General features: G+C 40.9%; 2 protein-coding genes and 1 long non-coding RNA gene across 3 annotated transcripts in view; 1 reads left to right on the top strand and 2 right to left on the bottom strand.

Annotated features, from left to right (window-relative positions):
- Positions 1–4,909, bottom strand: part of LOC121089167 (ADP-ribosylation factor-like protein 8B) — a 29,938-nt gene extending 25,029 nt beyond the window's left edge. Inside the window, exon 1 of the mRNA XM_040596157.1 lies at positions 4,459–4,909. Coding sequence (XP_040452091.1) covers positions 4,459–4,647 — 189 coding nt within the window. The 5' untranslated portion in view covers positions 4,648–4,909. The remainder of the gene's footprint in view (positions 1–4,458) is intronic.
- Positions 1–27,485, top strand: LOC121089168. Its single transcript, XR_005828145.1, has 4 exons — positions 1–4,040; positions 6,651–6,709; positions 16,420–16,510; positions 21,102–27,485. It is a non-coding gene; the product is annotated as an uncharacterized LOC121089168 (long non-coding RNA).
- On the bottom strand, positions 13,636–21,105 carry SPAM1 (sperm adhesion molecule 1). The gene is made up of 3 exons (XM_040596155.1): positions 17,984–21,105; positions 16,389–16,478; positions 13,636–14,559 (listed from the first exon to the last, which is right to left on the bottom strand). Exons 1-3 carry the CDS (start codon positions 18,950–18,952, stop codon positions 13,900–13,902), a joined length of 1,719 nt encoding a protein of 572 aa, XP_040452089.1. The 5' UTR covers positions 18,953–21,105; the 3' UTR covers positions 13,636–13,899.

Genomic DNA, 27,485 nt, shown 5'->3' with positions numbered 1-27,485 from the left:
TACAAGAAAAAAATATATTTATTATAAAATACTTGATACACAGCAGGTAAGTTTCTAGTTTGCAAACTAAAATTTTTATTTTACAACACTATAAAGTATCACATTAATGTTCTGCAAGAGCACTAGCCAACACTTCAATTAATGCATTGTCACACCAAGGAAGGCTGTTCATTTCAGACCCTTTAAATGATCTTTTATTCTCCTCAGCGACAAAGATCACCCTAGAAACCATGAGACTTCAGATAATTCTTCATTGATCCTTCAGTAAACCAGAAAGCAGCACAGTCAAAATACAGATCATACAATGGTTTGGGTTGGAAGGGACCTTTAAGGGTCATATGATAAATCATATCATATGATATATCATATGATAAAATATGATGAAACAGACTGCACCAGGATTTTCCACTGTAGTTTCTCACTACCATTACTGATGGTTTAACTCATAATAAACAGTGAAGTACACATGTAGAGTGTACTACGTGCAGACCCTTTCCTTGCAAGCAGGTGACAGCAGAGGAGTCCTACTGTGAAAGCTAAAAGAACGGCATTAAGGCAGAAAAATACAAGGTACTAACTCAGCGATCCATAAACAAAAAACCAAAGTGCTGCCTCCTCCCGCAGTTCAGATAAATATTTTTAGAAGATAGATGCTTGTTATCGTGCCAATGGGAACCTTACACACACCTACCCACTACAGAAGAAAGCTTTTGAGAAGAAAGGTGAAACTCAGATCTAAGCAGACAACGCTTTATTCATTCTTTCTTTTCAAAATGTATCATTAATAAGGTACTGTGTCTCCTAGGCATGGTGCATTAATATATGCAGATGGTTACTTAACAGTTAGGTCTACGTGGAGGCCCAAGCACTCACTACAACATGCACAGTAGTCCTGGTTTTCCAGTCATCCAGAAAGGAGAGCAGGACCTCTGGACTTGCCATTAACCTTCCATATATATCTAACTATATTCCCTTTATCCACCTCACCATCCCATATGCCATGGGGTTTTGCTGGAAGAAAATATGGGCATGTGGACAAGGAGGGAAGGAGGCATGCTTCCATAGGTCCCTCTCACCTGAGAAGTGGATGATGAGAGATTCAGGGTGCACTGGAGCCTTCACAGTGCACACACTGCCACCAGCTATCTCCAGTGCTATTGCTGGTCTCTGTATGCTTTCTGCAGCTTTCTTCTTTGCTGTTTATGGCAGAGTGAGAATACACTGTGCCTGTAGTTTGTGTTCACAAACTAAGATAAATTATTTTTAATTTGGGACTTTAAAAGCCTTTGTATAACCTTTGACAGTTAACTTGATCCTCTCACAAGATTTTGGAGTTTGGAATTAGATCCTTCAGGCAAGAAAAAACTTCCCATCAATTACTTGTTCAAATTTACCTATGGGAACCTTCTTGTTAAATTCTCTACTATACATTTTCCCCATCTTTGGTTTCTGAAAGTCTCTTTTTTTCTTTTTTTTTTCCCCTTTTTCCTTGCTTCTGTGACTTGTCAACAGCAGCAGGAAGAAACAGTGAAGACAAATGTACCTGCAATCTCATACAGATACATGTACCCTGCAGTGACAGAAGTTGTTAATTGGATGCAGTAAGACAAAGACAATCAGTAACCATTGCCTGTAGTGGGTACTGGTCTAATTTGTTAATATATATAGTGCATTTATTTGAGGAGGACAGACATATAAACACATAGGAACACATAAACCCTGAGAATGTAGCATCATTATTCAAGCACAGAAAGGCCTGGAAAACCAGCCAGCCGATCCAAAAGACGAAACAAACTCATAGAAAGTCAGGATTCCACTTTTGTCAGCAAATTATACACCATATGTAACATGATAAAGTGGAAAACAAAAATAAATAAAAAAAATCATAACTGCTCTTGTATTAAGGACAGAATGCAAAGAATTAGTGCCCCCTTTACTGGGCTTTAGACTTTTCCTCTAAAAATTTCCATTCTGGTTGAATGGAACCAGCTACAAAGGAAGTATTATGTTTACAGTTCCCCACTTTCCCACACAATAAAGAAAAGAAAGTAGTATGTTGAATCTTGTGCTCACATTAGTCCAAAAGCGCTCTGATTGCTCTGTTTTGTTTCAAGCGCTGTAAGCACCATACAGTAAAAAATCTGTTCCATTTTGCTTGCTAAGGAAGTTTTACATGACAAATTGCCTACTTTTGTGAATATTCAAGATGCACAAACTAGTGCATTGTCATATGTTGGTAAAAAAGATTACATCCTGACACAGATGAAAATAACTGATGCTAGGAAGTTGGTAATGCCTTCTTTAAGTGTTGCTGAATATTGAACTGACAATAAATACTGTCATTACCCCCTAGTGTATTAACAACCATGGGCCAGATTCTACTCCGTTACATCTGTGCACGTCTATAGTAAAAGGCAGTGAAGCTATTCAAGATTTCCACCGGTAACAGAGGACTAAATACAGCTCAAACTCTTCAGGGAAGACACTGCCTCAAAGTGTGTTTATTCAGTGTCAGCATGACAGAATCTCTAAATACTACTGCAAAGTAGAAAAAACAGTAATTTACTAGTGCTTGTTTTTATGATCCATTGCAGTTTGCATTTTAAGCAGAGACTATTTCACACCCAAGCCACACACATACAAATGGACACAGAGTTGCCAATCTATTTGGCATCCTCCTATCACCTATATTCAAGAGTAAGCTATTATCCACTGTCTTTTCCTAAACTGTTTACTTCTAAATTCTCCAACCACTCCTCTTTGGTGATTACCATGGTGTATCATCTCCAGGCTAAGAGATCCAAAAGCTATAAAACCAGCTATTTGTGACAAGTCAGAAAACATGGATGCCTTGTAGGATATTTTCAAGCAATACGTGCGCTGGCAAAATCAGACCTGCGGAGACAGCAGTGCTCTGGTATTCAAGATATTAGCATGAGAGACACAAGTACATATGATGCCATTCCACTGGTGGCATAGTATTAGTGAGTGGACAGTTACATGTACAAAATCTAACACCTCACACTACTGTTACTGAGGTCTCTGAATTGCTGTGGTGTTCTTTGCTCCATTTATGAAATAAATGCAAGAAGCAATATAATTCATCATGCCTTTACCCCCTTCCACAGCAATGCCTGCCCTTGGGAAATTAACAGTTCCAACGGGCATGAGGAGTGCTGAGGCCCTTGTTACCAATACTGTCCAAGTGCCTAATGAAGTAAAACACCACTTCCAGATATTTTTATATATGTTTATTGATCGCTGATGTCCCCCAAAACAAACTTTCATTGTGTACTTCCCCTACCCCATCCTTTTCCTCCTGCTCTCTCCCCACTTCTTCACTCACTAATTCACAACCTCCTATTTTTCTCCCTTAATCCATAATTGATTATGAAAGCAAGTAAGAAATACCATATACTCACACCATCATTGCCTCAAACTCTTTGACTTTAGGCCCTACACCTCCCAGTCTGGTTATGATTCGTGATCTAGTAACTTTTCAGGATAAGGACCAAAGACCACCTGGAAACCTTTATCGTGTGGCAGGTGAGGCTGCAATACATCTCACAACAGCGATCACCTTGCAGAAAAGGGTATGCACCAAGCTTCACGATTAGTAGTAACCGTATTTAAGATACGTATTTGTTTCCATCTTCCGATGGAAAGTGAATCTTCAGGACGGACCCAAATGCATATGGCCAGAGACTACAGCAACGATGAGGAACGTATTTCAGCATGGCGACAAAATGGAACGTCACGGTAGCTGTCAGTGTCCGTGTCTGAGGTATGAGGCTGCAAGGCCATCACCACAGCACGAAGGGAACATCAACTCAACGTCAGACTTGAACGCTGAGAGCTATCAAAGCATCATGGGAGGCCATTAATACTGATGCAACTGATGGGAGGGGAGAATTCAGTGGCAGGGGACTTGGGGCTTTGCAGGACGCACAATATATTTTGAGTTATCCTGGGATACGCTGGCCGTGAAACGCCAACTCTGAACCACGGGCCAGCGTCCGTGCCCGGGAACCTGCTTTCAGGTGGGTACGCTTTGCAGTCGGACCCTGAGGACATCACCTTCCTCCCTCTCAGAACCACCTCACACCCGTCTGGCCCTGCTGTGAAATTCTCGAGGTTGCAAAAGGTGCAAGCCCTGCCTCACGCCCGCCGCCGCCCCCTCCCTCCCTCCCTCCCTCCGCAGCGCCCCGCCGGGACCCCACGCCAGGCGGCGGCTGGGCCGCGGGCGCAGAGCCCGCACCTGTTGCCGGGGGAAGCGAGGCGCAGCGCCCGGCTGGGGGCCGCGGCCCCGTCCCGCCACGCCAGGCTGCCGGGCCGCCGCCCCCGCCTCACCGCCCGCCGCCGGCCCCCTCCGGCGGGCCGCCGCCCCGAGCGCCCCCCGCCCCTCCACCGCCCTGCCCCTGCGCCTGGCCGGCGGGCGGCCGGGCCGCGGCTGCGTACCGCCAGCACGGTGAGCAGCGTGGTCTTGCCCGAGTACTGCAGCCCCACCAGGGTGAGCTCCATCTCCTCCTTCCAGAACAGCGAGCGCAGCCAGTCCAGCAGCCGCGCCACCAGCGCCAGCATCCCGGCCAGCGCCCCCGACCTGCGGCAGGCGCCCAGCCCCAGCGGCACCGCCACGCTGCTGGGCATGGGAGCGCGGGGCGAGGCGAGGCGAGGCGGCGGCGGGGCGCGGGACGGGGCCGGGGGTCGGCGGCGGCGAGGGGAGCCGAGCGCCAGGCAGGGCCCTCACGTGATGGCGCCGCCGCCACCGCCACCGCCCTTCTCCGGCGGCCACTTGCTGCAGACAGGGGAGGGGTTTGGGTCGGCTTGGCCCGGCCGCGGGGGGGGGAGCGGCGGGGCGCCCCGTGGGGGGGGCCGGGCGGGCGGGAGCGAGGGCCGGGCGCTGGCCGGGGCGGGCGGGGAGGCGTCCGTCGGGTGAGGTGACGGAGCCGCGTCCGCAGCGGGGGGCGGGCGGGGCGGCTCCCGCACGAAATGGCGGGCGGGGCCGGGGCGGTGGCGGCGGCGGCGGCCGGGGGGCGTCCCGCGAGCACTGAGGGGAGAGGCGGGCGCCGGGAGGAGCGGCCCGGCGGGGCCGGGCACCGCGGCGGCCAGGTGGGGCACTCCGGGCAGCGTGTGGTGAAGAGCTGGTGCCCGCCGGGAGCGCGGCAGGACGGGGCGGCCCAGCCTTGTTCTTGCCGCCATGGGCCGGCTGCCAGCGCCCAGCAGGGCCTGGAGGGCCCGTTTTGCCGCCCTGGCTTGAAGACTTGGTGGACTTCAGTCTCCTTGGCAGGAGCGATTTTGTGGGTCCTTCACCTCTAGTGATGGTGGTTCGCACGCCCCTAGCACTGATACTGGAGGAATTTTACCAGCGTGCTTAGCTGTAAATGCAGCAAGTATGTATCCATGACATTGCCGAGCTGCGCAAAGCTGTGTTCTGTAGTTTAGCTACTGGTAGATAGCTGCATTGTGTAGTTTAGCTACTAACTAGGTAAGAACCAGTCCAAAACCGGTCCAAAAAAAAAGACATGAGCCAAGAGTGCTGGACCAGGGCCAGAAGAAAAGGTCGTGAAAAAGATGAGAAGTAAAAGAGGAAGATGATGAAGAGGATAAAGGAAGGCTAAAGATGTCCCAAACGACCACCAGAGGACCCCCCCGACCCACTGGGCCACATATGCATAGTAGGAATGTGGGTACCATAAGTAGTTCATCGGAACTGTAATGATTATGCTAACAGTTCCTCAAAAGTGCCATTAATATGTATGGATCGGCCAAGTAAAAAGGTAAACCATGAACAAAGTCCATATGCATGTTGGGCAGAGCTTATCCCCATGCATCTGGCGCTGAGAATAAAGAATGCCTGCTCTCTAAAACTCTAAACCAACTATTAGAGAGTTTTGTCTCTGAATTTTTCATACCAGGACCTCTGCTCTTCCTGTGAAACTCTTCAGTTGTCCATTGTGTAGGGGCAGGCTTTTGGATCCAGGGCTTACCATGGTTTTATTTGGGTCCTCTGGCAGTTTTTGAGAGAGTGTCCCTTAGCATGCTTCCTTGCCTCCGGAAGAGGTGCTTGTGATGGTGGTTTTATATATTAGGCAGTGACAAGACCTGCCACTTCACCAGGAATCTTCTGCCTGCACTGGATAAGTGACATTTAGTGCACAGTCTTGCCACACAGCATTAGAGAAATGCTTGTTTTCCCCATAAATACAGAGCTAGCACTTCACCTGGATCCATCTGCCAGTCTCTGAAGTTTGTCACTGATGCTCTAGAAGTTTACAGTGCTGGTGGTATTGGCTGGTGAAGGACTTCCATACCATTATAAACAAGGCACTTCAAAATTTAGTATGGATACTTCTACTATTGAAATATAGGGAAATCATTAAAATATCTTGAAATTCTGTTTTCCATGTTCTCTTTAAGAGAAGTATTTCAGCATTTTAGAGATTGCCATTTGTGGCAAACCACACTGGTTACATCAGTCAGACCACAAAAACTGGAAGCTCTTGTGACATTGCTGTCAAGAGCATTTGGTTCTTGGCTAGGTGTAAAGGTGAAAAACTTTATGCTTTTTCATGCCCTGGTTGTAGATAGGGTCAAAATGACTCATAGTATATTTCTAAGATTTTATTACAGATATTTATTTACTCTTGTAGATTAAATTGAACATTTCCAGAAGGAAGTTGGACACTGGAGCTGGCCCTGCTACCCACTGGTAATGTTGGGGAATTATTTTTCATTGCTTCTCTTAGTGTAAAATCTGGAGAAAAGCAGACAGATTTAAGTGGTGAGTCCCAAACAAACAAACAGAGGCCATTCCCCCCACCCCCCCCCAGTAGCATAAGGTGCTGCCTTTGATACAGGTAATCCCCTGGTCCTGACACTATTCCCTAGCATAAGTGTTTTGGGTTATAGTCGAAATGTATGAGGAGTGATGGTATCTTCAGCAGTTTCAGGGCATGGGACAGCTCTCGAAGTTTCTTGCAAATTGGTGACACGGTGAAAAAGAGGAACCTGATTACGTATCCTGCATTGAGGGAGTGTAGCAGAACTTTGCTGTTTTACTTGCCTCTCGGTAGCAGCTGGGTGGCCATTCGATACATATGTACATCCTCACCTCAGCCAGCTGTCACAAATTTACCAGCCAGTTACCATTTACACTACACATAACAGGGAGGGTCACTGGAGACATGGGTAGAAAACCTGATGGTGAGGAAATGGCTTATTCTGGTTGGATGGGTAAAAGGACCAGGGAATAATTCACATGCAAAACCACTATTCTTTTATTTTTCTGCTATGTATCTCATTATTTTTAGAAATTTGTTTCAGCCAAGGCAGTTATCAAATTTTGTGTGAATAAGTGAAATGTTTCTGGCTGCCTTAAAACTGAAAAATGTAAGAATTTCTCCCATCTCCACATATCACACAGCTGGCAATGTGTGGAATTAAAGACAGTCCATTTGTGAGAGTGGTTTCTGGGAATGAAGTGGTTCTGATTACTGCATGGGGGAAAACTCACATAAAATTCAGCAGTCTATTTTTGCAAGAATTTTTAAATTCTGCAATAGTGCTTAAGGCTCATAGTGATGGAAGCTTATAGAAACAATATTTGCAGATACAGTAACATTCTGAAAAAATTAATTTCAGTCAGATCCTCATAAAAGGTCAACAAAGGGTGGGCAGGTAATTTCTAAAACAATAATTGGCTGTACACTGACTGAAGTCTTTTACAGTGTCTGGAGAGTCAAGATGTAATATATCAAAAAGTCTTGGAGAATTTGTCCAAGTTCAAAGATCTGTTATATCTTTTGTTAAACTATATGATTATGAAAGGCAATTCTTTATTTTGCAGACAGTTTGGTAATAGAACATTGCATGTAAAAGTATTCCTACCTTATTACAATTAGCAGCTCAGAGGACGTTTGTTCCTGTAGCTAAAAGCCTGAGCTTGGCCACAGAAGGCCACAATTCATTATCCCGTATGACTGTAGACAAGCCACTTAATCTTTCTGGGAACCATTTAACCACTGATAAGGTATTTCACTTTTCTGTCTTGTCTATTGTGATTTACACACTTCAGGACCAGTTTAGCAGTGTTACGGGGCCATGCAGCACCTAGCATATTGAGTCTTTCTAGTGCTCTGTCACTGAAGTGATAGTAAAGCAGCTTACTCCATTGCAGAGACTGATTTGTGCTATAAAAATGGATCTTACGTTTCTGATGATGCTGGTGCTGATGCTATAAACACATGATCGGCAACACTTGACCTGAACCAACATGGCATATCCGGGTATTTCCACATTTGGGGAGAAACAAGATGTTTGGGACCCACATCTCTAGTTTGGAGTACTACCAAAGAGACCAGATCACAATATCTGTAGTTTAAGCATGGATTTTAGTGACAGCTGAAGATCTTAATGAGAAGAAGCCTTCAGCTGAATGAAATATTCAGAGGGGAGAGCATGAGAAGAGGTGATGTCTCACTCCAGTATTTTCAGGTTTGTCCTTGCATACCAGATGTTTGGGGAAAAAAACCCCAACCCTGTAGAATAAGCTGCACATGTTTTCTGCTAATGAGGCACTGCATTAGTGAGAGACTTATTTTTTCCTGTTTGTAGGTCAGAGTCAAGCAGCAGCTTGGCTAAAGAGAATAGAACAACTGTATTGAACTTTCCAGTAGCAGCATTGCATTGTACCCACCAGTGTCTGTGTGCATCGTCTGTGCCCTCTGCTGGCTGGAGCGCCAGAGATCTCTAGGAGGTCTTAAATTTTTTGTCATGCTCCAGTGAGGGAAGAAGAGGTGAAAAAGGATTTCTGTAAGGATTTTTACACTGACAGAGCAGGGCATATTATGGTTTTTAACTCAAGAACTCTGCATTTCAGAAACTTAAATTTGGTATATGCAGCACATACTGAAACAATGCATAGGATTTACAGCCTAAATCTGTTAATCCAGTGCTCCTGATTACTAGCTGTCCCAGCAGTAAGGTACTTTTTGCTTTGTTGTAACATTAACAATATTATTGTTACGGGACTGCATGGTGTCCTTAGCCTCCCTCTAAATGGATAGTTGTTAGGTCCCTGCCTCGGGAAATTATCACTTGACACTGGCAAGCTATCGGCTTGTCTCAGCCTGCTAGTAACCTGAGGGAGCAGTGTGCTGCAGAAGGAGACTGCAAACATACGGTATATTTCTTCTGCAGGATCTTGAAGTTCTGTTGAATAAATACATTTTCTGAGATGAAAACAGGCAGAGAAGGGTGACCGCGTATTGTCTGGTGTCCACATATATATGTTGCTGAACAGAGCGCTCTGGAATTGTGTGCACAGAGACAAAACATTGGCTGAATATACGAAGTAGTGATTCACATTAATTTTCATATTGCTTGTATCTGATTACTAATCAATAAATACCTTATCAGTTGTAAACTAAGGGTTATACAAGCATACACTGAAAAATGGCATCTAATTACTACTGGCCAAGGAGAACTATAACCAATATACCATGATGATAGTAACACATTAGTGAACATAATGAAATCCAAAGTTATTTAAGAATCCTAATATTGGTAGGTGCCCTTTACCTCCTTGCCCTTTACTTTCTTATATGCAACAAGGGGACAACAAATGCGGGAAGATTTTGCAGTTCTGAGTACTACTGACAGTGAAAAGTAGCTGCAAAAGGTTCAGAACACCTACATGGAAGAACTGTTCTCTAAAGACCCTGATCCTTGACTGGTATACACAGAAACTTAGGACTGATCTTGAATACTGCATGTTTACAGGACTGTTATCATAAAGAAAATACCATGACGCTGGATTAAATTTCAGTAGAGTCTTTCCAGAAAAACAGACAGAAAGGTCTGTGATATCCACACATCGGGAAACATCTAGAAGCGTTAAGGGATGAAGTTAGGCTGATAAGCTTTTTGAATCTGTTTCCAGCCACCTATGTAATGATTTTCAGTAAGATTGGGAAAAAACTGCCAAGAAAAACAAAAAGCATCTTTAGACAGTTGAAGTTGTTTAATAAGGCAGTAATTATTTTTTTTCAAAGCCATGCAGTAAACATTATTTTGTATTGATGTTATTCTTTGGAATGAAAGTCATGGCTCTGTCTTGAAATCTCTGACTCTGATTTTGCAGGCTGTTTTGCTTTGGCAGAATGGGTATCTGCCAGTGCAAAGAGGCTTGCACAAACACACTGTGCAAAACCTTTCAAGTGAGTTTTAAGTGTGTATGCTTGGAGGATGGAATGTAGTTGCCTTCTTAAAAAGGTCACCAATGCTCCATAACAAAATATGTTTTAAAATTATGTCACTGTCTTTGCTATCATCTTGTTTGTATTGAAAAGTGATGGATAGGTACATGTACAAATCTAATCTGTGCCTGGGAGTTGTCTAGTGCATATTGCACAGGTCTGAAATCTTCCACAATTCCTTGCTGATATATATACAGCAGGGTGTCCCAGTGTGATACAGGGATTAAAGCAAATTTTGCTGGACTCCTTGGGATGCTAGTCACATCCTAGGCTGTCTACAAAGTGGTCTTACTGGCTTGTCTCTCAAAATCTATCCCCATGTTATTTTTAATACAGAGGAGCAGGAAACTGTAAGGCAGGGACTAGACTATGATTTAATTTCTGGTCAGATTCTGTAAGTGCAAATATCATTGGGTGTCCCAGAATAATCAACGCAATATACCAGAACCAGATTCTTCAGGTAGAGAAGCAGAATTTCAACTAAAATTTTGTCACTCGAGGTAGTTAAACAGCTTTCATTTAGACCATTTTATCAAACCCATTTTAGCATTTGCCAGCCCCTTAAGTATGGCCAGCCTGAATTCTGTCTGGAAGGGAGAAATACAAAATAATGAATGGCAATCAAAGTGAAATGAACGTTCCTCTAGTATTTAATCTTTTGGAAAATAAAAGAACATTAGAAATTGAAACTATAAGGCTAAAGAGACAACTAATGATTACAGTAAATACAGCAAATGGAAGGTGAAATATTTTTTTGAGGGTGGGGCTGTTTCAAGAGAATACAAGTTTGGCTTTGAATGTAAAATAGTAAGCAGCGATGCAAGGCATAGCACCCCTTTTCCTTCTTTTCCCCTTCCTTACTCCATGGAGACTTGCTGACTCCATGGTGGCTCTTTAGCATAGAATATTGGCAAGAAATATATAATACAGAGCAAAACAATGTATTTGGAAAATACTGTGATTTTACACAGCATGGAGCTGGCCTGAATCTCACTATGGCAAGAAGTTTGTAGGATTTAAAGCATGAATTGCAGATATATGTAGGCAACATAAATATCCCGAATGAACATTCAAAAGGTGCTTGGTAAAGCATTGTGCATAAGAGCACAAGATAGATGTTTGTGTGTGCAGCTTAGGAAGACCCGTTTCAGTGGACAGTTTATTGTAATACTCTGCTTTGCTCTCACCTTCCTTTTACTTTTCTGGCTGCTCGCAAGAAAAAAGAGATGGGATCAGATGAATAGAGCTAATCTAACAGCAGTTACAGTGTTCCTTTATCTTTACAGTGGACCTCCGGGAAAGGTTGTTCCAGTCAAATGCTGGGTAGATAAAAACTGAATGGGAAGAGACTGGTCTGACCACATTCCTCACTGCTTCACTCTCACTTCTGCAGTTCCCTTCCTCTGCATCCACTGGGAGGTCCTGGATGCTCTGTCTTAACTCTTCTGTGATTTTAACTTCTCACTCCACCTTTTCTGGTGATTTGACACTTGCCCCATCACAAGTGGTCTGCTTGCTATTACTTGGCTGGCAATCAAAAATATTTGAAGCAAGACTTGCAGATTTTGTGAACCTGCAGGCTCTTTTATCACAAAGTGCTACAGATCAGATACAAAAAACCCTAACCGCAGGAAACTTCGCCACTTAACAAAGCAGTGCAGCCTTTGAACTAGAACTCTGTGTGCCAATGCAAAATTTTAGCCGCGTTAAAGCATTCTGCGGAAAAAATAGATTTTCATATAAGTCATACAACATATGCTAAGGCATTAGCAGTGATATTTCCAGTTTGGTAGTTATTATGACTGGAGTGTGAAAGGGAGGGACTGCAAGTACAGGAATTATGATTACCCAAGATCAAATAACCAATATCAAAGCTGCAGTGAAAAAAATGTGGGTTTGCAGAGGTGGTCTAAACCAACTAGCTTCTTTTGTGCCAGGTAGTCTGCTACATCTATATTTTTTTATTCATGATTCTACTTGGAACATTAATGGCAGAAATAGCTTTGACTTGTGGACTCAACACCATAACTGTAATGAGAAAATTGTCCTTTCCTCTTCATAACTTGCTGTCCAAAAGCCATAAGACTTTTATCCAACAAATAAAAAATATTTCTCCAAGTCTAAAGGCTTCATCTATTTTTCTGCATGTCTGTTATACTGACAACCTGAAAACTCAAAGGCAATGGATATGTGTTTTCTGCTAGATTAAGGTATGAACTTTTCACAAATAAAGGGATACTCTATTGAAATCCCAGGTATTTCTATTAGTGAGGCAAGTTGTGTCTGTGGGAGGTGGTGATATATTTATGCAGCTCATGCCTAGCTCTAGGGAGACTTTCTAATGTATCCATGCCAGCAGCCACTCTTCACCCATCAGAAGTCCAGCTGTCTATTAAGCATCTGATATTATAATTTGAAAAGGTTATTGCTGCAGTTAAGTGCTTCTAAATGCTTAAACTGTCTATACGTAAATTGTAACTAGACTCACGATACGATACTGGGAGTAGTCTTCTTCTGAGGTATCTGCTACTTTCACACTGCTTTTGGCAATGGAATAACATTAAGCAGATAGTTCTGTCAGCAGACTGGATCAAACAGGTGGTCCTGAGACTGGGGATCATAGGCACTGGAAGTGAAGAAAGGGAGTCCCAAGTCCCCAGTGCCAATCATCCTACAGCCTCCACTGCTGGATTTTCCTAAGGAACAAACTGGTGTCCACCAAAAAGACTGCTCAGGAAATAGTCAGGAATAGAGAAAGTCCCACATTCACAGGCTTTTGTTCAAATGGCATGGCCAGCTTTATCCAGTTGCTATGGCTCGCTGGACAGGGACACTAGAACTGGTGGCCAGTGCCAGTAGAGCAAAGGCAGATCAGATGAGTTGTGAGTATTGGCCAGACAAAACAAGTGAAAGCCAGGGAGGGGATGTGTGAAGTAAGGGGGAAGGCTTGGGAGAAGTAGTGAAGAAAAAAAAAAAAGCATAAACCACTACAGCTCAAGTTATAAATAATGAAGTTGTAATATTTGAAGTCAAGATTTAAATTAAAGTTAGAATCTTTTGCAGAGTTGTGAATATATTTAATGAAAAGAAAAACCACAGTGCCCCTGCAGATACTGTGAAAAGTGGAGAAACAGTACATTGCTTAGATAAATTTTATGCTTCAAAGTCCCACAGATCTAAAGTTAAGCCAAATATTTTTAAGAGCTAATTTTCATATGAAATTAAATTAATTCCTGCATAGACCACCAAAACTGTTGACTGCTGAGACTCAGTGAAGTCCAGGTTGAGTTGTATTTAACTGGCTTAACTTGAAGTATACAAAATGGCATTATCAATATTTTATTTTTTTTTCAAATATAACTTTTAAAAATGTAAACCGTAAAAAAAATGTTCCTTATTCTGGATTATCCTTTCATATGGTATAATCACTATATACAGACTTGTATATCTTTGGCACAAATAGTAGTTTGTAAAACTAAACTGAAGAGATACATTCATGCTGAAGTGTCACCTATGGAATAGAAAAGGTTACCCGATACAGATAAGACCATATGCCTTTGAGGAATGATTTTTCTTTGTAAATAAAACCTTTAGAATTTCAAATACAGCCAGGAAAAAGATTATTCTCACTGTTGTGGGTAATTTATATTAAGGTTATCAAAATTGGAATTAAAAAAAACTGACTAAACATCCTTATCTTATAGGATGAAGAACTACTGAAAGTACGAGTATCATTTCCTTCTAAATCATATCTAGTGGCAGCTGTGACAGTGTCATATTCTGCAGTTGTTATATTGAGTATATTATTTCCAAAGGTAGATCGGAATTCTTCTATTTCAGGATGTGTAGATAATGTCACCTTACTCTGAGAGGTGAATGAAAATGCAGTTCTGTTAGACAAGATCTTTTCTTCAGAGACTTCTATATTAGAAAATGAATTTAAGGATATCTGAATGCAAATATCTTCCGAAATGCAAGCATGGAGGTAATGGATGTCATTTATATCAGCTCTAGGTTCACAACTGTGCCCTGCGTAACAGTGGCAATCAAATTTTTCAATGAATGTTTGCAGATCCTGAAATGACGGTTGCCCTTGTAGAGTGTATTTTCCATCCTTCATCATTTGAATGACAACATTGTCAGGGTTCAAGTGAAGATAGTCGTTGGAATTCCATTTTTTCCGTGCACAAGCACCAGAGTCTTGGCATAATACTTGGCTACAGATTCTGGCCGCCATTGTGACATTGATGAGGTACGGGGTCAAAGTCCTCCGAAGGTAGTTGTCCAGAGTTCTACAGGTGTTCTGTGAAAAGAACATCATATCTGCACACTTTAGCATTGAAACCATTAAAATGCTGTCACTCTAACACCAGTACCGTAGTGGATATCCATTAATATTTCTCCTGAGGTTTTTATAATAGTTATAACTGGTTGTTGGAAGCAAGTTTATTTGAGAAGTTGCTATATAGTTCAAAGCAAATGTTTATTGGGTAGTTGCTGGAGATGCTACAGAAAGGACTTATATCAGAAAGCAGACACCTTTAAGCTTTCATTTTATCTGTATATTTCATGCAGCATTTTGAATCAGATGCATTTAAAGAAGTTACGTGAAAGGTCAAAGTTCTTTTTTATGTCTTGATCGGATTGAAGGGATCTTGGAAAAAAACTCTCACTTCTTCAGCCTGAACAAATAATTTTTCTATCCAATCGTCTCTGTAACTCTTCAGTTTTCCCCTGATCTGAATAGCTAGGCTGCAAGACCAGGGAGCTTTCATGGCATTTTTAAATGGAAAGCATTTTGGAATGATGGGCAAATTTAAAGTGTGCTAAGAGGACTAATCGTTCTAATTGATGATGAAGCTGGCATATATTCTGTGTTAGCTTGGCACGGTTTAATAACCAAAGGCTTTGGGAACTCTTTCTTTGTTTCTTGTGCTGTGTCTCCTTAGGGCGTTTGCCTAATACCACATACAGAAATATTTACACCTATGGAGATAATTTCCGTGAATCTGAGGTCTATGTATCTCTTCTGTTTTTCTCTTAGGTATATATTAAAAACCTGCCTAGAAATTTTGCTTGGTGTAGCTCTTGCAGAAGTGAGGCTCACAGTAATATTTCATTGCTGAAAAGCTACTGACTGTGATAGATGTAAAAAATAAATTAAAAAAAAAGGTGCAAGCAGTACACAAATATATAGTCTGATCGGGCTGTGGAAAGTTCCGTTTGCTCTCATGAATCTCAAAATTCAAGCAATGAAGGTTGTTGCTCATCTATGTTCTGGTGTTTGGCGTAATGGGCAAAAAAGCTTCAGGTGCAACTGATACCCTTTCTCAAAGGCAGGCACATACAAAACAGCCGAAGTAGGATCCTTTGGGAAATTTGACCCTTACAGCTGTGGAGGTTTATTTGGCTATGCTTTCTGTGACAGGAGGCCCAGAAGTGCAGAGGACTTTCAGTTCTTTGCTCTTAGAAGACTTCAGAAGAGTCTTCCCATCGTAGTTTATTATATCTAGCTTGCCTGGGTATGAATGAGCTAGTTTGAAAGATTTATTTGAACATCATTGTAACAGTGTTTCTCAAACTATGTATGTGAGCTTCCTAAAACAAAATGGATTTTTTTTTTCCTCCTCTGATTAATTTCTTTGTAAGAAAGGTCTAAGTACCACACAGAGAACAGGCTGGAGCTGAAATTTCACAGATTGACTCCTCCTAGTGCTTTAAATATTACTGCTAAGTGCACCACTTTAAAAAGCAGAAGGGTCTTTTAAAAATTGTTCTGGGCAAGCACAAGTAATTTTTTTCTGTACCTCATGACTGGAATGTAATGAAGATACAGGAATTCTTTCCTTGAATTAACTCAACAAGTGCTAACTTGCCTGCAGTAGTCATGGTAGCTTGTCCAGTTACTCAGAGCCAACAACAATACTTTGAAAGATTGAACTCTAATTCTGTGTAATCAATTAAAGTCTTCATAAGCCTCAAATGTGCATGTTTTTTGACTAGAGAAGACTGCTGGCAATATGGAATCATCATTTTTAAGTTAGAAGATTTGATGTAAGTAATCATAATGCTTTAAATCCTTTACATTTTCTTGCTCTTTAAAAACATCATGTAATAATTAATCTGGCATACCTTATTCTGTGTTAAATTCATATCACCCCAGATCACAATTCCAGAAGCACCCAGTGCAGCAGATTCTCCGATGGTATTTACTAAGTCATCCTGAGGGGAAATGTGCAAAGAATCATACTAAGGTAAGTAAGCTATAACATAAGGGCAAAAATTATAATGCATATAGTACATTACATATCCAAAGTAACTACTTTGAAGGCAGCAAGCAATTACACATGATGCAAACTGCGCTCTCAATTACACTATTTTATTCTGGGGTTGGGTTGCGCAGGTTATGCCAGAAAATGTTGCCAACTATATCCAATTTATATATATCATCTGGTTAGAAAAACAAGGCTGTAAAGCTGAGCCAGTGATTAGGCATATGACATACACTCCTCCAACCATTTTAAGTTATATTTTGCTGCATTGCCTTCTGGCTGCTCAGAGTTGGTAGTAACTGGTTTCAGTAATGCTGCCTGAAGCAGAGGCTGGGAAGCCAGATTTTTTTTAAAAAAAAAAACAAAACTTCATTTCAGTTACCAGAAAGTGCTAAAACAGAAAAGTAGCAAGAGAAAGAGCTTTAACTAACAGGAATCTTATTTTCTCCAGAGAATGGCTCTGGCCTTTTACAGAGATTGGTTTGGGAAATTTGTTTCTGTTCAGTTCTCCTTTTAGCGTCAGCTATTAGCCCAGCCCTAATAAAATCTTAAAGCCCATCTGGGATGTGAGAGGACTATGGGTAGAAGAACAAGGAAAAAACAACTTACTGTGGGGCACAACACATGAAAAGGAAGAACGTAAGGATTACAAGATTTAAATTATTAACTAGGAAGCCAGCAGGGACCCTGGCAGCACTCCTTGCTCCCTGAAGGTATCCATGGATCTGAGGGCAATGCTTGGTGATGCTCTGTCCAGACTGTGAGAGGACAGCAGATGCAATGCAGTCACAAGGATCACAACCTCTAACTTCCCCATGATCTGGGTGATCAGGAAGAGATTCCCCAGATTGATGGTATCTCTGATAGCATGGGTGTATATAAAAATGTGAAGGGAATAGTGCAGCCAGAACTGCAAGATGATGATTAGACCTTAATCAGATCCTAACCTTGACTAACCCATGAGATGCTGAAATACCATTTAGAAAGCTACTTGAGTACAACTAAGGACAGAATATTCTCACTAGCTTTTAAACCCTTTTTTTAAGGAAAAGAAAGACTCCCTTATTATTGGGGGTTTTTTTCTTACAACCTAAAAAAAGGTTTCTGATAACCTAAAAAGCAAACATTAGGCCAGCCCAGTTTTACTGACTCTCTTTTGAAGAGGTTACTCATATTTCTTTCCTCTGACAATGTAGTCAATGTGTCCTAGCTTTGTAATATTTGCTACATGTGAGGACTGCTAAAAACATTATTTGATAAGTATCATGAGGAAGGTTTGAAAGTAGACTTCTTAGTGTTCCATTTGATCACATTTCTTTGATGGATTAATTTAATTTTTTATACAAAATCTACACACTTTTTTTTTAATAGAGGTTAGCATATCTGCTAAACAAGCGTCACCTGGTAATTTCTTTCCACTTAAGTTTTAAATATTTAAGGTTTAGCTCCACTCACCTGGGAGAGATATTCCTCACAGACATCCGTGAATACTGGACGTGTATATACAAAAACTGGAAGGGGATGAGTAGAATTAGAGACATAGGAAATTCTAATGGCTTCTTGAACTCTGTTGCGAACAAAGAGCTGGGCATTTCTGGAAGATCTTAAGGCTGTCTCCAGATAGACAGATGGATAAAGTGCTGTGCTTTTCTCCCATAACCAATTAAGCTCATTATTTCTTTCTATTTCAATATCTAAACAGGTTCCTGTATAATTATGTGGATTTTGTTTGTAATCATAATTATAACAGTCTGGATAAAGGTAATATCCCCATAGACGATTTGGCTTCATTTCTATGCCCAGCTTTAAAGATTCCAACATAATTGATTTTGCTGCAGCTTCAAATTCCATTTTAGCTATAGTCCTGGCTTCAGCTTCTGATAGACTGAGGTCTCTCTGCTGAACCAGTTCAATGGATTCCTGTCTATAAATGTCCTTTGATCCCCAGTTCCTTATCCATACAGGTCTCCAGTTTTCCCAGTCAATGACAGCCAATCCAAACTGTTCATCTGAAGGAATATAGAACTGGATGTCCTCTTTGGCTTTTTTTAAATGATTCTCCAGCAGTGAGAGTTGAGGGAGTCCTCCATTGAATGCCTCTCCTGTGACTTCATTTTTGTAAGGATAGTAGCCAAGCCTGTCTGGATAGAAAAGAGTGATGTTTTGCCCAATGGATGTCTTCAGTGTGCTTCCAATAAGAGAAAAAAATTTCATGTCCAGCTGCACTCCAGTCTTTTCAGTACAAAGTTCTGTAGGAGCATTCCAGATAGAAAGGAAAGGTGAATTAGAAAGAAGTGGGCGAGCTCTTATGTTCAGAGATGAGCAGCAAGAAACTAGAAAAGTGGCAAACACCATACTGGATGCTATAGGATATGTACAAGTAACACAGATACCAAAACTTTGTATTTGTCTTAGAGTTTCCATTGCAGTGTATGCAGTAACATCAGGTGCTTCTGATCAGGCAAAAATGAAATGCTCTCTGGGTATTCAGAAGGTTGGTAGTTTGTCAAAAGCTTTACAATACAATATATTTCTTCAGATTAATACCTATTAAGCAATATTCCGTAGGTGTAAAACAGGGGTGTCCTTTATATGAGGCTCTATTGTCAGTTCAGGCAGCAGGAAACTTTTCAACAGCTTCTGAGACCTAATGCAGAAAAAGAGACAAATGTAGATAAAGATCATAAATACTTAATTTCATTTCTGACCATGAAACAAATACCATTTGTGATTTTGAATATATTGTAACTTCGAAAAAATTCCCCTTTGAAGGAAAAGTACAATGTGCAATCACAGAGGAAATAAACTCTACATATATAAAATTGTATAAATATATATATATAATAGATATAAAACTGACCGTGGAATGGTATCCAGTGAGTCATAGATCAGAATGAGTAGTAGTCCTGATTGTGCCAGTGACTGATATCTGTAAACGTGAGCAGTCCCACAGTGTCTTCTCTTAGTCAACAGTCATGTATATGTAATATTTCTCACCTATCTCAAAATAAAGTTCTAGGTGTTAACTCATTAATTTGAGAGAGCACTTAAAAGAAGATAAAAGATTGCACAAAACTGGAACTTAAATTGTTGTGCACATGCAAGAAAACAATCCACGTGCACTCATTTAACTCAGTGAGGTATCTGAAATATTTTAAAGCTCTTTTAAACAGGCTCAGAAGCTGCGTATCATCATGGTATGTGGCCATCTGCATGTTGCTTGAGTCCATCTACAGACTAAGTGACCCCAAGTCCGAGTCTGCCCAGGGGTGTAATTCATTAGGAAAGCTGAAGTCATCCATATACCCACAGCGAGCAGTCGCACTATTTTTATTCAAGAACGTAACGGTAGTGGGGGTAGTCATGGTGCGGTCAACTTTTACATAGTAGCCCAGTAGCTAAAACGTTCCTCTGTGCAGTAACTCACCTGAATCCACTTTCCTCCTGATATTGAAATGGTTCAAACCTGGATCTGCCACATTCCACAGAGGCCTCATGATAAGGCTGTAGAATATCTAAGAAGTATAAGAGTGTGCATGGAAATATAGGAGTCACCATGAAGTGGGCCACAGGGTGGCTGGCAGTGTAAAGTCTCTTCGGACAGATTTAAAAAAAAGCAAACACGATTTTGGTTTGCATTTGCTGGATTCAGCTAGGAATGGAAACTGCAGATCTGTGGTCCTTACACCTTGAATTATCTCTCTCTCCCTCTGTCTGTCTTTTCTGTGACTACTTAGTGTAAAATTTATAAGCTGTATGGGCACAGAATCATAGATCTGTCTTCCCCCAACAGTGCATACAGACAACAGGTTGCAATTATCATCCATTTACATTTTTTTTATCATCCCTCTGGCTGCATGATTATATTTTTAATTTGTTTCAATAAAATGGCAAAACAGCTCCATCCATCAAGTTGTTGCACATGTGAATGAAACCAGCTATTCAAAGACACAGGCATGCACAGCTGAAAGACTGGCAAACAAGTACCAATAGCAAGGGTTCTTGGAAGAGGGCTTGGCAGCAGAGAAAGAAGGATTTTTTTTTTCAAAACAGAAGCTATAGTCCTGGCATAGGAAGTGCAAGTAGAAAGAACAGAAAGTACACCCGTACAGTATCAGACATCTCTTCAGAACTCATCTGCAGGTATATGAAAGGCAAGTAAGGAAGTAAAATGTAACATAGGTGGTGAGGTACAATGTACAGCAGAGCTAGGACTGCAACACAACAGCTTCCTCCTGCCAACCTTGACAGAACCTCTGTCTTATCAGTCGTGCTGAGCCCAAGTCTGTAGAACCCAATTTCTGACCGTATGTCAAGGAACTTAAAGGAACTACAATGTCATCAACACCTCTTCCACAGACCAGCACAAACGTTCAGCTAGGATTTTGGCCCTGTCATCCTCTTTCCCCCAACATAATACAAATGGCTTTTGTGCCACACTGTGTCCACAGTGCTATACACATACCAGCAAAGGGTTCTCTGTGTCTTTTCACAAATAGCTGAGCTCTGCTCAAATGCAGCTCTGCACAATCTTTGTGTACTTTAGTTTTGGGGGGTTTTCTCTTCCTTACAGGAAAGCTTTTCATTCTTTCTTCAGCAGACAAGTTTTATCAACATTTTGGAAGAAATGGAAACCAGTGGTTTGAAGACTAAACTACCAGTCAGAAAGCCTAAGAGCTGTAAAGGAAAAGCAAAATCACAGATAGGCAAGACCCTAGGATCAAGATGTATATACGATGACTACTTACTGCTTTCATATTAATTAAAAAAAAAAAAAGTTCGATCCTCTTTCATGATCAAGCTCTTTTGGTCTCATGGGATGATGAATAAGCAGGAGTTCTCACAATTCAGTTTTGGATTGCTTCACCTAGTCTTCAACTGTCTGTTTCACTTTATCTTACGAAAACCTTATCAATCACAGGAGGCAAATAAGTTCTTGGTACAAAAGCAGCGGATGGACTGAAGTTTAAACATCCATACAGATATTTCCTCATTCCACAGCTGCTGGTAACTAAAGGAACTGCCAAGAAGACTTAGATCATAGATCCAGTCACCAGGAAAGACAGTATGGCTCTGTTCATTTAAATTGCCTCATTTGCATGGCATCTGTTTGATGATACCTGTGGAAAACAGGGCTTCATACACTTCCCCCAACTGAGATGCCCAGAGGTGACAGGAGGAAAAAGCCACCCTCCTCCACTGAAGGTAAGCCTGCCTTCCTCCAGTCTTTCCCACGGGGGCCTGGGATCACAAAAGGCCAGTCTTTCCAGGAAAGACAGAGGTGGAAAAGCCATTGAGTACCTCTGCCTCTTCCTTGTCCTTTACCACTGAATCTTCTGCCTGTCTTATTCAGCACTGGGCCCCCATTTTCCCTCATCTGCTGCTGCTGACAGACCCGTAGAAGCCCTTCATCTTGCCTTTCACATTTTTTGCCAGATTCAGCTCCGAGTGGGCTTTGGGTTTCTTAACACCATCCTTACGCCTCAGACAGTGTCTCTGTATTCCTCATGGTTCACTTGTCCCTGCTTCCACCTCATATGTGCTTCCTTTTCATGTCTGAGTTTTGTCAGGAGCTCCTCTTGCCTTTGCTTGATTTCCTGCATGTGGAGATGGACTGTTTTCAAGCTTGGAAAAGGTGATTCTTGAAAATCAACCGGCTCTTGGACCCTTCTTCTCTCCAGGGCTCTCTCCCATGGGATTCTTCCAAGGTGGTGCCTGAAGACATCAAAGTGTTCTCTCCTGAAGTCAGTGGTTGTGATCTTGCCATTTGCCTTGTTCTCTCTTTTCAGGATTCTGAACTCCACCACCTCATAGTCACTGCAGCCAAGACTGCCCCCAGCCTTCACCTACTGTTTGTAACTACAAAGTCAAACAGAGCACCACCCCTTGCTGGCTCCTATGTTATCGAAAGTGACATTTCCTGAGATAGTACAGAATGAGACTTCCAGAACAAACGAAAAAGAATTCCATACAGAGATGCTGGGGGGGACATATTTTCCGCTTATGCACAGCCAGCTTGTTAAAATTAAATAAAATTATCACACATAAAAAAACTGAGGTACACCAGCATTTGCCAGGACAGTGATCCTTTATGTGATTGGATTGTCATAACAAAGTAATAGCACCTGAGAAAGGAGTGGTAGGAGTAGCTCAGCTTTTACCATGCCTCTGGTTCTGGTTATGAAAGGTTTCTTGCCCCCATTGAAGTCAGAAAACTACAGGACATAAATTTTATACTTTGTTCCTCAAAGCTTTTCTTATAATTGGATTTCAGTAATAGGCTGATTTGATGTAGAGGAAGAGAGGAAAGCTTTGTTTCAAATAATCTATTTACTGGTTTAGCTAGAACTCATTTACTATTGGCTAATCTTGCAAAGTTTGATTTAACTCGTTGAGAAATAGTTCTCCTCCAAATCTTGCTGTAATGTACTCTGCCGAGTATAGGTTAATAGATTATTTTATGTGATAGTTTCCAGTGAAAAGGATTGCCTTTGACCCAGCCTAACTATGACAGCTGTGATAAATGTTACTCTTTCCAGTCTCCTTGAATATTGGTCTAAGTGAGCTGAGTCATAAAGCTGCCCTTGTCTTTGTCAAAAAGTCAATATCTTTACAATATATTAACACTAATTGCTCTGGGGCTGCCTGACTAGAAGTACATGCTGATGGATCTAAACACCCTTAGTCTAGGGAAATAGCTTCTGCTTTAGATATTCCCAAATTCAGCATTTGCATTTCCCAAATTTGACACAAGTATTAGAGGAAATCATATGAATTTTCTTGGTTTAATTATTTCATCATTTTTCACAGCATAAACTGGACTGGAGAAACATGCAATTGAAAACACAAGCATGCTCCTGTATTTTGGTAGCTACAGTCATAGATCTGGGCCACGTCATGTGACCCTGAAAAAAAAAAAAAAGCCCCACTTGGCCAAAGACAGAAAATAAAAGTGAGAGGAGTACTATACATACCCTTGGACTTCACACAAATGTTATGCACCACAACTGGATGGTGTATCCCATAAAAAATAACTGATTATGCTGTTTGGCTTATATTCAAGAAATGCCACTAAATGTTAGAAGAATGCAGCTTTGGGGTTTTAATGAAAATTGTACATGAGAGTCCACGTTAAGCCTTGAAATAATTAGACATTGCTTAGTCAAGTCAGGTCTGCTAACATTAAAAATAAACTTAAGCCAATAAGCACAATTAATATCTGACATTCTTCTGTTAATAGTCTTAACCACACTTCTCAAATTTCAAGCAGCAGTCCATAAAATCCTCACACTTTCCCTGTTTTAGTTTGAACACTGAGAAAGCAGGAGTGCTCTTCATGACTTCTAAGGGAGAAGATGAGTGTTACTGAGCTGTGCTATCTGGTTGAACACAGCATGTAAGAATACTTCTAAGCCTGAGATCACTGATATAATTATCATTTTTTATTATAGATGAAAGTTTTCAAGTGTTTATTAACTGTTTCTTGCACTGCAAACAGTGCGTGGGTTACTGCCTATTAATTAATGACATAAAATAATAACAGAAAATACCAATGTGAGAATTGGTTGGTGTTTTCCCTCTGCTGAGGAAAACATGGATACAGCAGTTTGCATGTGGAACTGCTTTTTTTGATGGGGCAGAAGAATCCAGCTCTTTAAATATTTACATTTAAGTCTTTAAATCCCTGTAATGCTGTGTTGTAAGATATGGGGTCAAATATGCAGATGTAACTGGAATATTGAGGATTGAGTCCCTATTCTTTCATTTTCATATAAAAGCTAGCTGTCTTAGTATAAAAATAACTCCAACGTTACAGAGAAAATATGGTACTAGGCAGTGTAACTTTATAAGTTATTGGGATAAATTGCTTTTTCTCTTCCTTTATCTAAGGGTTATGAAAATATAAAGTTGTGAAAGACGTCTAAAGACTCAACTTCAGCTTCTCTGAAGAGATTATCTCTGAAATCTCTGAAGAGGTTTCTCCTGGTTAAGTCCTCAGGAGAAATAGAATAGGCTCCTAAGGAACAGAGGAACAGACTAAGGACATATTTAATTAAGTGTTAACATACTTAAGCTTGGAACCTGACACAGAATCCAAAGCTTTTTTTAAAAAAAAACAACACAAAGGTACCAGTGATATTGATGGAGTCCATAGACTTAGTTTCTCTGAATAAGATCAAAAAAGCCTACACTGCTAGCAAAGAGCTGTATTTTTCATGGATCAGCGGAAAAATATTTAATGTCTGACATCCCTCCTTCCCTGTCCTTGTGTGCCCCGGGTGGTGCTGTTGTGAGGAGATGGCCCCATTCTGTTCTATTCTGTTCTGGAGGGGTCCTTATTCTGGATGAAGGGAACAGTATTGCTGCTGGAACTTGAACTTAGAGAGGATTTAAACTCTTTTGTTCTTTTTAGAGGTGCATGTCCTGGGCTAGACATTATTTGCTCATTACGAACAGGCGTCAGAGTCATGAAACAGCCATAGAAGAAAAGGAAGTATAAACTTGTAGGTATAATGAATTCCCCACTTGGGTCATTTTGGCATTTCTAAAAGAGAAGGCAATGATGTTCAACCCAAACGCGTGGGTGTTGTGACAATAACATTAATGGTTGTGAGGAATAGGAATCGCCTGAGAAAGGTCCACCTCTGGAAGTGTGAACCATCTATGCTGCACAGCTGATGACAAGTTTAACCTGATCAAACATTAGAGTGTGAAGGACAGCCTTTGCATAGTAGGATGTAGTCTCGTTGTTATGAATGCATTAAGCTGCACTTGTCTGTAAAGTCAGAATTTGGTAAGCACTTATTTTGGCAGCGGTTTCTAAAACTCCACCCTCACTTCAGTATAATCTCTCAGTTGGGCTAGGGCAACTGTTTATGAAGCCGCATAATTAATTGTTCAGGTTAAAAAATACCTCAGCCAAAAGAAAAGAAAGGAAGGGCTTTTTTATGACTAAGTATACGAACCAGCAAAACTGGCTAGTTTAGCCAGCGCGTCTGATTTAAGAAATGCCTGTCAAACTACACCCCAGTGCTGTGCACGTCCTTATCATCAAGAACTGCCAAACTATCTCTTTCATCATTGCTTACTCCCATTCTTGAGTTCTGCTTCCGAGTACAGGGCAATGAGTGCATGAGGACCTGAAGCTGAGAAAACCTCCAAACAACTTTCTGTGCTGGCATTCCTGACTGTTGCCTGTGGAAGAAACGAGAACACACCAGTGATGTAAAAGTCAACAGCTAAGAATCCAGGTTGTGGACAGCCCCCCTTAAAAATATGCATACAAAAGATTTAGTCAAACTACTGTTTAATTATTTAAAAGTGAGTCCGCTATATGTTTTTACTAATACATCCCAATTATTTTTTTATAGTCTTACAATTATTACTTCAGTGTTCCATGACTAATTTCAACTGTTAGGAACAACTATCCTCTTCATTCTTTTTTCTTTCTTTTGCATGTTCAAATTTGCAATTTTATTAAAAAAATAATATCCTGACAGCCTGTTTATTGATATTCTATCTTGTTTGTATCAGGTTAGCCAAATAAACTGTCTCAACACATTTCCAAGATTATTTGGAAAATGTCCTTTACTATATAATTAGGCTTGGCAGAACTCAGATTCTGTAACAAGCCCATTGCAGAGGAATCAGGGACAAGATAAAAAGTCCATCGTGTGTCACTTTGCAGAGTATTCCATCTCACTATGGTTACTCTGCAAAATGTTCACTGTCTGCTGAATCTGTAATGTTTTATGGCAAAACAAGTCCAAACACATCCTCTATAGCAAGAAATATGCATTGCTAGTCGATATAATATTAAAAAAATATAATCATATATCTAACACTACTATCGATTAGTATACAGCTAATTAAAGCACAGATCAACCTGAGATATATTTGGATCACATCTCTATACTACACTACTACTAACATAATGTAGAATATGGGGCAAATCACAGCCCACATTTTAAAAACAACTAGTGGTTTTCTTTGGTTTGTTTTTTAGTCAAATATTTTTCACTGTATTACACTGAACTGTCTTGCATAATTCTAATTGGAAGCCTTCAAAAAAAACCCACCCACCCAAATAACCTAACCTTGTATATTCAACCTGTTCTTCCTTCTGACTACTTGACAGAGTTGTAGGTAAAATTTTCATAGAATAATAGAATGGTTTGGGTTGGGAGGGACCTTTAAAGGTCATCTAGTTCAACCCCTGCGGGGGATATCAACTGAGTAAATTAAATAATCTTTGAATAGTTTAATTAAGATAATGCTTTGAAATTGCACGTAAGACACCCAGTGTCCTGGGTTTTGCAGCAGTATCTTGTATTACAGTATCTTTTAAAACTTTTTTGGACAGAATTTTTTACGAAGAGCTGTAGTGCAGATCACTGTGCACTTGGTGTTGCAGTACAAGAACAGGCTTCCTTAAGCAGTTTACTAGATCTTCTCAGTGAGTTCTTCCAAACAGGACAGGTTATACCTACAGGTGTATAGACAGTATCAAAGGGAGCCCATAACATGGAGGATTATGCTACACTCATAATAAACATGCTGAATTATAGTCTGCCATAGGAATATTATTTTGAAAACCAGAAGTCTGAACTGAACGTGAAAATATGCAATATTCTTTCCTCCTAAGTCTTCATGCAGCACAGAAATAACTGCAATACATTTTTGGACAAAGCAGATGGCATTTCACATCCGTGTTAAAAATATATTTTTCCCCCCAGTAAATCATTACTCTAGTCTAGGGATTAATATGAAAAAATTATCTACACTGTACAAAAGTAGCTGTGCCTTTGGAAGAGGAGAGACTGCTCCGGACAATGTCTGTGGAAGAGATAGAACAGGCTTCTGCTTAATCCTTGGAAGTAATGCAGTATTAAAATTGACACAGCAGCCAGTTCTAAATGTGAAACTGTTTCAGTCACAAAATTATGTCCTTTTTTTT

This window comes from Falco naumanni, chromosome 5 (genome assembly GCF_017639655.2).
Source record: "Falco naumanni isolate bFalNau1 chromosome 5, bFalNau1.pat, whole genome shotgun sequence".
NCBI lineage: Eukaryota > Metazoa > Chordata > Aves > Falconiformes > Falconidae > Falco > Falco naumanni.
The sequence above is the reverse complement of the archived record's forward strand: the minus strand, read 5'-3'. Positions and strand labels throughout refer to the sequence as shown.